This window comes from Bombyx mori, chromosome 25 (assembly GCF_030269925.1).
Source record: "Bombyx mori chromosome 25, ASM3026992v2".
Taxonomy (NCBI): domain Eukaryota; kingdom Metazoa; phylum Arthropoda; class Insecta; order Lepidoptera; family Bombycidae; genus Bombyx; species Bombyx mori.
The window spans coordinates 3,987,781-3,997,771 of NC_085131.1; the positions used below are offsets into that span (position 1 = coordinate 3,987,781).

Below are 9,991 nucleotides of genomic sequence, written 5' to 3' on the forward strand. Positions count from 1 at the left end.
GGAAGTGGTCTAATACCCAGTATAGATACAAGTATAGGTTATGAAAGCGTGTTAAACAATAATATTGAATATAATGTTAAATATAAATCTGGGATGTTAGAATTAAGAAAGACGATTCAATATAACTAAGTAAAGGCTGCTCTGTGCTGAAGAACAGTTATAAAGAAAATCAGATAAAAAATTCTGTGTAAACTACAGGTACTATTGCGTTTGTTCATTTATATTAAGAATTTAAAAAAAAACGCTATAAATATGTAATGATTATATCATATATTCAACAATATTCATACTCACATGTTCGGCTGTGTTGTTATCGTCAGTGATACTGACGAGGACCCGATATAGATTACAATGACTTAAACAAATCGTTGACTACAGAGACATATAAATTAGGTACTTAAGCTTTGTATAGATTTAGTTAATAAAACTTATCGATGTATTGTCGACAGAGTAACGGAGAAGATAAACTCGCGGATGCCGACGCTCCGGCTGTCGGACATCGGGCCGCAGCCCGGCCTCAAGGCGGACGCGCTCAGTGACGTCACGCCCGCCCTGCTCTTCGTCAACGCCGTCTGCAAAGTGTTCTCCCTCGATCCGACCTTAGACGAAGAGGTGAATGTCAATTAAGATTTACTAATATCTTTAAACGAGCAAGTCTTGTATATAAATATATATATAATCTGAACCTCGAAAACGGCTCCAACGAAATTTAGTATACAGGGGATTTCGGGGGCGATAAATCGATCTAGCTACGATTTATTTTCAGAAAATATTGTTTCATTCGTGTTTTCGATAATCCACTTTATCAATAATTTTGATTTTTTCTTTAAAATTATTATTTCATTATTCTGTCGGTAAGATCGAAAATTATTATTCATATTTCATCATTTTATCAATATGTAATTCGTATTTAAATATAATTTCTAAAAAATATAATTTATCAACAAAAAAAAAAATACCGAGCAAGGCTCGGTCATTCTCTAGTACATAATTGCAAGAGACTGACTCGGTGGTGCAGTACTGACTGTTGCGCCAAGGGTCGTGGGTTCGATTCCCACATCAGGCTAACGTTGTGCGATGAACAGGTTTGTTTGCTCTTCGTCTGAGTGATTATCTATACTTCTATACTAATATTATAAAGAGGAAAGATTTGTTTGTTTGTTTGTATTGAATAGGCTCCGAAACTAATGAATCGATTTGAAAAATTCTTTCACTGTTTGGAAGCTACACTATTCCCGAGTGACATATCATCTTTTTTGAAAAAAACTAACTACTAAAACTCCAATAATGTAACCCAAGATGTAAAAAATTTACCTAAATTGTTCTTTACATCGCGTGCCCTGCGAAAACTATTGATGATAGAATAAAATAATGTACTACAACTTTGTAGAACACATTATTATTTACAAGAAGTGTCGCGACAGCATATGTCTAACTATTATAGTTATGCCGCAATAAGTGTTCTTATAATTAAAAAAATAAAACAACGTCAAATATCGTTAAATTTGTTGTTAAAAACCCGCGCGTAACCGGAGCGGACCGTTATCTATATATTTTTATATTTAAAACATATATAAGTATGTATGTCAGACTCTGGTACACATAACACGGAATCTTAATGTGAGACCCGAAGACTGTGCGTGATTTATTCACAGTTGTTATTATTATTATTATATTATATTATATATATTTTAACGGCCGTCTGGTGTAGTGGTAAGTGACATGGTCACTACACAAGGGGGTCGCGGTTTCGAACCCCGCCAAGGGGAGATATTTGTATGGCTTTTCCAGGGTTATGGATGTATATTAAATATATGTATGTGTATAATAAAAATCTTACATTTATTTCCGTTATCTGGTACCTGTAACACAAGTTCTTTACGAACTTATCACGGGACCAGTTAACGTGGCGTGATTGTTAGTAAATATTTATTTATTTATTTATTTATTATAAGTACGTACGGTAAGTCCGCACCGGTAGGCTACACGTTCCGGTTTGAACGGTGGCACGGTTTTTTTTTAAATTATATTATATAAATGAGTCTTCGGTCTTCAGAGCTAAGAAAAGTATGTCCTTTGCAAACGTCAGATGTCTACGTATAAACAAATTTGCGTACGAAAATTCTGCTTCTCTTTCGCTTATAATTAACCTTGTGCCGAAATGAATTTTAATATCGTGCCTGTCTGTAAACTCCTACAATTCTAATTCATCTAAAAGTGAATAATGTACTTAGCAATATGCCTCCGTCTAGATACATATTTCAATAACGACAAATTGAGTCGTCTATTATCAAAGGTGGCAATCTGTGCATTTGGACAAAAAAATGTTATTGATATGTCAATACAGATTGATTTGAATATAATCATCTCCTTTTTTTTTTTTTTTTTATTTCCCTTGTAGGCAGACGAGCATACGGCCCACCTGATGGTGAGTGGTTACCGTCGCCCATGGACTTCAGCAATGCCAGGGGCAGAGCCAAGCCGCTGCCTACCGAACCTCCTTCAAAGAATACGGTTCAAAACCTGTATTAAATAAAGTATTAACTTAACCTGTTATTTATCTAAGATGTCGTTCAGAAGAGTTTTATGACTGCCAATAGAATACAAAGTCAATAATTCGTTTTTCTGATTTACCAATAATTGTCCAAAAGTCACATTGCCGGCTTTGATAATAGTCGACTCAATTGATGAAATGTTATCTATTTATTAAGTTCAAATCAAGAATATTAACAAGTAAGTTATAATTTTTTTCTGCACGCTTGTTATCAACTTAAATTTGGACGTGATGTACGTATGTAACTTTAAATTCTCTAATTGTTGTATTAATACGTTTTATCCTAGTTTATTTCTGAGGAAAATACGATGGCAACATCGAGGCGATGTAATAATTATGTTAGCAGACGTTGAGACAACTGTTATAATATACAATTGAGATTTGGACCTCACGTCTCAAGGCGGCATTGGCGTTTTTATATCGACAATGACCGGTACACTTAAGAGCGAGTCTGTGAGTTCGTTTATCCATCGTGAAAGGTTCGAGTACATACAACTTAAGACTATGATATTGAAGTTTTTTAATTTATTTATACTAGTAGACCCCGGTAGTCGAAATTCGACTAGAAATAGTTGAAATTATAAGTTTGTACACTATTATTATGGAGGGTGGAGGTAAGGAGAACCGTCTGACTATGGGAGAAGCTTGAAAAAGTGTCCGACTTTCAGCACTAAATAACGATTCAAAAATCCTCCAGAATGACGCTAGCATAGGCACAGGGTATGGTATGAATTGAGCAGTTTTTAACTGATTGTAGTATGCTGAGTTAGGAAATTTAATGTATTTAGTGACAATGTAATATACAAGACCTCACATGTTTACGTAGTCTAAACGAATTTCGTCAATATAACCTAAAATTATTGCTGTGGTAAAACATGGAGACATCGATTGCATTTTCTTATCAGCTTTAAATAAAATACTTTTTGTGATTTTGTAGTGCTTACAGTTCTTTCGTCCTTTTTTATTTCTCTATGTTATTCTGATAACTTTCAGCGCCTTTTTTAAAATTTACCCGGTTGCTACAGTAGCGCCACCCTTATTTAGCACACACAGCGTCGGTTCTCCTTACCTCTACCCTCCATGCACCCAGTATAGATGTGACAAACACCTGACAGATGACGCTGGTGCGGCGCAACCTGCTCCGTCTGATCGGCGTGGGCGAGTTCAGCAGCGCGGCGGAGTGGCGCGAGCCGTGCGCCGCGTGCGTGCTGACCGAGCTCACGTGCCGCGTGTGCAACCACTGCCGCGACCTCGACCTGTGCAGGGACGCGCGAGACGACACGGAACGGTAACCTTTTTTTTTTCGGGCCTGGGCCGAACCTCCTACGATGGTATGTGGGACTTGACGATCTGCAAAGTGTTGGGAGCAGACCGCGGGCCCAAGGAATTTTAGGGCCCTACCGCACTAAACGACTCCCCTGCACTCTTACACCCGACGTCCGATCTCCGTCCGGGGTCAGAACCCGGTCAGAGTAGGAGGGTTCCCGCGGTCAACACTACAACCAGATACGCGACGCTACCCCGAGGACGCCCGACCGACGGGTCGTCGAGGCGATAGTCGACGGAACGGTAACCGACCCAACCCCGCACCAACCACGATTCAGTGATAATTCAAATAACCTGTTTTAGTAATAATTCGAAAGAGTTTATGCTCGTATGCCAGTCTGCCTACAAGGGCAATAAAAAAAATTCAGCGAATGATGAATTTAAATCGATTTGAATCGAATCGAATTTTAGCCGAGAACACTAATTTATTGAAGTGAAACTTCTTTAGGTACGTTAAAAGTAAAATTTAACTCTCTACAGATTTACGGCTAGAAAGATACAGATTTTAGGAACAGCGAGATTGAGAAAATAGATAGCGTCTGGTGAACCACTCGACTCGGTGGAGAGAGGGAAACGGCAAAGGCGAAAGTTCCTATTACACTATCACTATTACAAGAGAAAGATTTAAGAATGAAAAATGAAGAAAATCACAATACCACACAACACAAAAGAAGTTTCACTTCTTTCACGTGCACCAAGTTGCACGCGTACCATTTTTATTATTTTTATTAATGAATATTAGATTAAATAGTAAACAATGTTTTTGAGAATAATTAAGTGACCAATCATCTGGCCAAACATGTGTTTTGTAGATTATGAGAGAGCTGAAATTTCAGTATTTCTAAAGCACGTGTAGAACATTGTGTTATGTTTATTTTCAGTCCGGCGTGTTTATGTCCAACTTGTGGAACAGCATATGATAATCAGGAAATAGAATGGCGACTAATCGAGACGATGAACAAACGTACGATGGCGTATACGCTGCAAGATCTTATATGTAGCCGATGTCACCAGGTATTAATAATTAAATATTACACATTCATTGTTCGAGTATGCACACCCGGCACCCACCATTATCGATGTAAGTTTTAAGGCTGCCCAGACGTAACAGCGCCTAATAAGTATGTTAGCACTATAGGAAACACTGCAATGGAGTGTTAATTATTTCAATCCCACTTCGATAAAGCGGCACGACACGAGAACCCTCTCATCGTGGCCGCCGGTAACTACATTCCCGATCCTGCGGACAGAATGGAAAGCCGTCGACGTCGCCTAAAACACGTCATCTCGGATCCTCCCGATCCACTAACGGTGCTTCTAGGTACTTCAAGCACCGGTCACCGTTCTCGTCGAACCCGTCGCTTGCGACGAAGGGCTCGACGAGTAAATTAACTCTCAGACACAGCCCACTGAGTTTCTCGCCGGATCTTCTCAGTGGGTCGCGTTTCCGATCCGGTGGTAGATTCTGCGAAGCACGGCTCTTGCTAGGGTTCGTGTTAGCAACGTCATCAGGTTTGAGCCCCGTGAGCTCACCTACAAAAGTTAGGGTTACGCTGATATAGCCTCTCAAGGCTCTCAGCTTAGGTAGGGAAAAAAAAAAAAAAAAAGAAAAAAAAAATTTCAATTATTCTGTGACTAAGCTAAATCGAAATACCCCATAGCCACATCACAAAATGACTAAATGAGGAAGCCCATCTCAAAAGCTCATTATTTTTAATATTTTACTACAATAATACTATTTTCATAGAATAATTAATTTTTAATGATGGTGTGTAAAAGTCAACTACAGCTTTCTATTAAACCTCCTTTAGTAAGAAATAACATTCTTTAGCACTCCGAGTAAGAAGTTGATGTGGTTCTTTAAAGGAAGAAATAAAGGAATGTATACCTTATGGGATTGTGAGCAGACTGCATATACATATATAAAGACTAGGAAAAAATGTTTGGTTACTTGCGGAATTTGAATCTATGTATATTTCTTCCAGGTAAAACGTGAGAATTTGTCTGTGGTCTGTGATTGTGCTGGAGATTTTTCGCTGATGGTTCCCGTAACAGAGATCAAAGACCAACTAATGACTTTTAAGACAATAGCCGAATATTATCAGATGCCATTATTGTTAGAACAAATTGACTTTAATCTTAAAAACATGTGATAGTTTGTATTTTAAGTATAATTTTTTTTATATATATTATGTCCCTTTGTTTTATTTCTATTGTCACAAACAATTAAGACAAGAACCCAAATATTTTTACCTATTCTAGTTATTCTGGCGACATATGGCAACATACTTTCCAAGGTGAAAAGTACATTTCTCTAATTTTTATTTCCATGTCAAGTATACATGTGAACTTTTCTCTTTAAACTAAAAATATCTCTTTAAATTCTATAAAATATACTATCAAATTGAAAATTATTGTGTACATTGACAATAGTGACTTCATCTCCTCAGCCCATGTTCAATACATACAGTAATAATAATCATAGCAATTTATTTAAAACCTGTTAGATATGTCACAACCCAATTATTGGATTATCAAATTGAATATATAGATTAAATCTGGGTTTTGATGAAGTTTATAAAAGATCAGTGTTAATGTACATATTTTATATTACTATTAGCAGATTACAAAATTAACAAATGAAATTAAAAGCAAATTCAAAGTGTGCTTCTTTCATCATTGGGTGTTTGGCCCAAACCTTTGGCAACTTCACTAATACATAACCACTGGCCATCAGTGCTCTCACGCCAAAGGCTGACTTTGTTATCTCCTCCTGATACAGCCAAGATGTTGCCAGTGAGAGACCAGCTAACACTCCATACTACATCATCAAATGTGTTTAATATTGTTGGTGTCCAAGATACATTATCATCACTAGACCATATGACAACCCTCTTGTCTTGGGAGCAGCTGGCAATCATGGAACGTTGTAATCCCAGAGAGGGTGCCCACGCTACATCTCTGACCCAATCAATGTGCAACTCTAATCTGTTCTCTTCAACCCATTGATCACCTTGCTCTCTCCAAATCTGAAAACAACAACCGGAATAACTAACTAAAAAAATTATAATTAAGAAGCATTATGATGTCATTAAATAGTAATCATTAAATACAGGGTTTATTAAGAACATATCGATAATAAAGGACAAGGTAATTTTAGGTAGATATATTAAAAAAATTCAACTAATTATTGTTGAAATATATCTATTTTCATTTAAAATTAACTAATGCATGCAATATATGATATTGTGAAAAGAAAAATTGCTGCCTTCTTTTTTTGCCTTATAAATAAATAACCCGGAATAAATCACACACATTCATCTGGCCCCAAATCAGGATTCTCTGTGGCGCAACAGTTAGGAGTGCTAACTACTGTAATACAGAGTCAGTAAACAATTAAACACAACTTGTAACATACCTTGATTAAATTATCACACCCTCCAGTAACTAATCTCTTTGGAGCATCTTTATTGGTAAGCGGATCTAAGTTCAAATCTGCAGATAAAGCTGGGCACCAACTAATAGAATTAACACCAATGGCATGTGCACCCGTTATCTTTTTTACGTCCCAATTACCAGTATCTTGTGAATATTGTATGATAGAGATTGAGCCATCTGAACTACAACAAGCGAGGATTAAGCCGTACTCAGCCGGCGCCCACGCAACAGAGTTCACAGAGCTTTCGTGTCCAGTGTATTCGTATAGTTTAGTCCACTCTCCAGACTCTTTCCATATGATAACTTTCCTGTCATAAGAGCATGACGCTAATAGGTTCCCATACTTGGGATGAGCCCAAGCTACCTGCCACACGGGGCCAAAATGACCCTTCAAATCAGCAGCCAATGTTTGTGTACCATTCTTAATGTCGTATATTTTCACTGAATTATCCGAAGAACATGTAGCTAGTTTTAGTCCGTAATAATCCAGTTCGGCGTCGTGTATCATATCTTCATGGCCGGTATCAATAGTATTCAAAACAGTGATCATTATTATATATTTTTATTAACCTACACAATACACAACGGAAAATGGGCAATCAACTGTCAAATCAGTTGACGTGGAATTTCAACAGTGCTACCAGTAAAATATTTTGTATCCATCCACACGAGCTATTTCGACATTGCAAAGACAGTCGCAGTGCGTCACCTCTAAACTTATTAGGTAAGTTTAACAATATAATAATAAAAAGTGGCAGAATTAAATTGCAGCTTCAACATACGCGACGCTACAACTGAATTATTCTTTTTATCAATTTTGTTATGGAAGCTAGAGATTTTCTTGATGATTCGAGATTATTGATCACATAGCTCCAACACAGTCTACAAAAAAGCACAAATATTTTAGTGCCAGAATGCCGCTCGTGTGTTAGAGGTCATAAATTACCTCTTTGGTATTATTTGTTAACCTTAGGTTAGCACAATCTTTGGTTAAGTTATTTATTTCTTTATTACTTTTTGCGCGTTACTTATGAAGTATCTCCCAAAAGTTTTAAGCATTTATATTTATAGCTAAACCTAAACTGTATGAAGATACTTTTATTGACATATCAAGACTAGGCCTCAAAAAAATTAAAAAATCTATGCTTTATGTAAGTAATAACCAAAGATTAAACACTGTGTCAGGTTACATTTGGTAGTTAACCAAAGATAATAAAGAGCTCTAGTAGAATCAAACAAAAATTCTGACAAGTCTGAAGCTGTTTTTTCTCTCATTCATCTAAATTCAGAATTGGATTGAAAATATTGATGAGCTAATTTACGAAAGTTTAAGAAATTATGAGAATTTCGTATCTGTAGACATCAAAATGTCTCAAAAAGAAGGAGGAATATTTTACAACATGCAATATTTATTACAACAAGATTATCGCGGGGTTAACGTATGTAGATAATTACAAGTTGATGTTGATAATAATAACTTTGTAAACGAAGCACTATCATCTGATTGTTGTTTACAGATAGCAGTATATGCTCTAGCCACCGCTGGTCTCGCCATATCTGTTCATAAGATTCGCCCTGTAAGTATTTGTTTAAAAAACCCTATATTAATAATTACATAACTATAAATAATAAAATTACTTCGATAGGTTAGCAAGTTTTCGAAAGCCAGTAAAGTTCCAGATCATTTCATCAGAAATCATGAACCTTTGAAAGGATTATATGCTGGAGTGCAACATTCACCAGTTCGTGTTCTGGTCAATCACAAAGCCCCAATATATTTACCGCTATGGCATTCCAGTAAACCTCCACTACCAGTTAAGGTAAATGTGATAAAAATATAACTTGTACGAAAATTTACCTACAAAGTAATAAAAATATTTTCTTTTTGTTTTGTTTTAGCTGTGGGGAATTGAAGTAGTTAGTGGGAATGCAGTCAATTGGCTGGAATGTGTTGCTAGGGGCCAGCAAGTGACATTAAAGCCAATCGGAAGAGATAATGATGATCTAGTTTCTACTGTATTATTGCATTTACCTCAGCCTAAGGTATATTTCAATTTAAACAAATTCAACAAAATACCTTAAATTATTAAAAATTACTCTTCAAAAATGTTTTCCATTTCAGAGTAAAGATGTTCAAACATTGGATATTGGTAAAAAATTGGTGGAGCTTGGATTTGCAAAAGCATCATTTCCTAAAGAATTAAAAAAGAATACCATTGAGTCACAAATTGCCCCTGCTCTATTATCAGCAGAAGCACAAGCAAAAAGCCTCAGAAACGGCATTTGGTCTGAGAATCTCCCACCAATTCCAGCATATATCGTTTATTGGAGAAAAGGTTCACAGCTTACTTTGGAGTTATTTGTATTGACAGCCAAGAAGTTACTGCAACTGTTAAAATTTACCACCAAAAGTGCTTTAATAGGAACAAAGAATTTAATATTAATTCCATTCAGGTCAAAACCTAAACAAGTACAAACATCATGAAATGAAAAACATTCGTATAAAGTCTAGTTCAGAAAAGAACCAAATGAGTTATTACAATTATAATTATTCGGTTTCTCTTCAAAACTAGTGATGTTCCTTCCATTTATATAGTGAAATAAATTATCTTTGTATACATTTAATGTTGGTAAATAAAAATTACTAATTCGTTACTTAAATTGGAATTTTAT

At 36.1% G+C, this 9,991-nt stretch overlaps 3 protein-coding genes across 3 annotated transcripts in view; 2 read left to right on the plus strand and 1 right to left on the minus strand.

Moving 5' to 3' along the window:
* LOC101742003 (DNA polymerase epsilon catalytic subunit 1) overlaps positions 1–6,072 on the plus strand; it is a 42,946-nt gene extending 36,874 nt beyond the window's left edge. Inside the window, exons 38-41 of the mRNA XM_004923295.5 lie at positions 450–612; positions 3,670–3,842; positions 4,762–4,894; positions 5,866–6,072. Coding sequence (XP_004923352.2) covers positions 450–612; positions 3,670–3,842; positions 4,762–4,894; positions 5,866–6,033 — 637 coding nt within the window. The 3' untranslated portion in view covers positions 6,034–6,072. The remainder of the gene's footprint in view (positions 1–449; positions 613–3,669; positions 3,843–4,761; positions 4,895–5,865) is intronic.
* A 399-nt stretch (positions 6,073–6,471) lies between these two features.
* Positions 6,472–8,696, minus strand: LOC101741617 (protein SEC13 homolog). The gene is made up of 2 exons (XM_004923292.5): positions 7,299–8,696; positions 6,472–6,909 (listed from the first exon to the last, which is right to left on the minus strand). The coding sequence occupies exons 1-2, from the start codon at positions 7,866–7,868 to the stop codon at positions 6,538–6,540; spliced, it is 942 nt and encodes a 313-aa protein (XP_004923349.1). The 5' UTR covers positions 7,869–8,696; the 3' UTR covers positions 6,472–6,537.
* Positions 8,463–9,979, plus strand: LOC101741756 (uncharacterized). Its single transcript, XM_004923293.5, has 5 exons — positions 8,463–8,757; positions 8,836–8,895; positions 8,965–9,138; positions 9,218–9,361; positions 9,441–9,979. Exons 1-5 carry the CDS (start codon positions 8,686–8,688, stop codon positions 9,801–9,803), a joined length of 813 nt encoding a protein of 270 aa, XP_004923350.1. The 5' UTR covers positions 8,463–8,685; the 3' UTR covers positions 9,804–9,979.
* The last annotated feature ends 12 nt before the right edge of the window (positions 9,980–9,991 follow it).

Bases quoted from the DNA above. Each gene is read 5' to 3' on its own strand.
- LOC101741617 (XM_004923292.5), bottom strand. From the start codon at position 7,868: ATGATCACTGTTTTGAATACTATTGATACCGGCCATGAAGATATGATA. The intron at 6,910-7,298 runs GTATGTTACAAG...TGTTGTTTTCAG, and splicing joins GGTGTGATAATTTAATCAAG to ATTTGGAGAGAGCAAGGTGA.
- LOC101741756 (XM_004923293.5), top strand. From the start codon at position 8,686: ATGTCTCAAAAAGAAGGAGGAATATTTTACAACATGCAATATTTATTA. The intron at 8,896-8,964 runs GTAAGTATTTGT...TTACTTCGATAG, and splicing joins CTGTTCATAAGATTCGCCCT to GTTAGCAAGTTTTCGAAAGC. The intron at 9,362-9,440 runs GTATATTTCAAT...TTTCCATTTCAG, and splicing joins TGCATTTACCTCAGCCTAAG to AGTAAAGATGTTCAAACATT.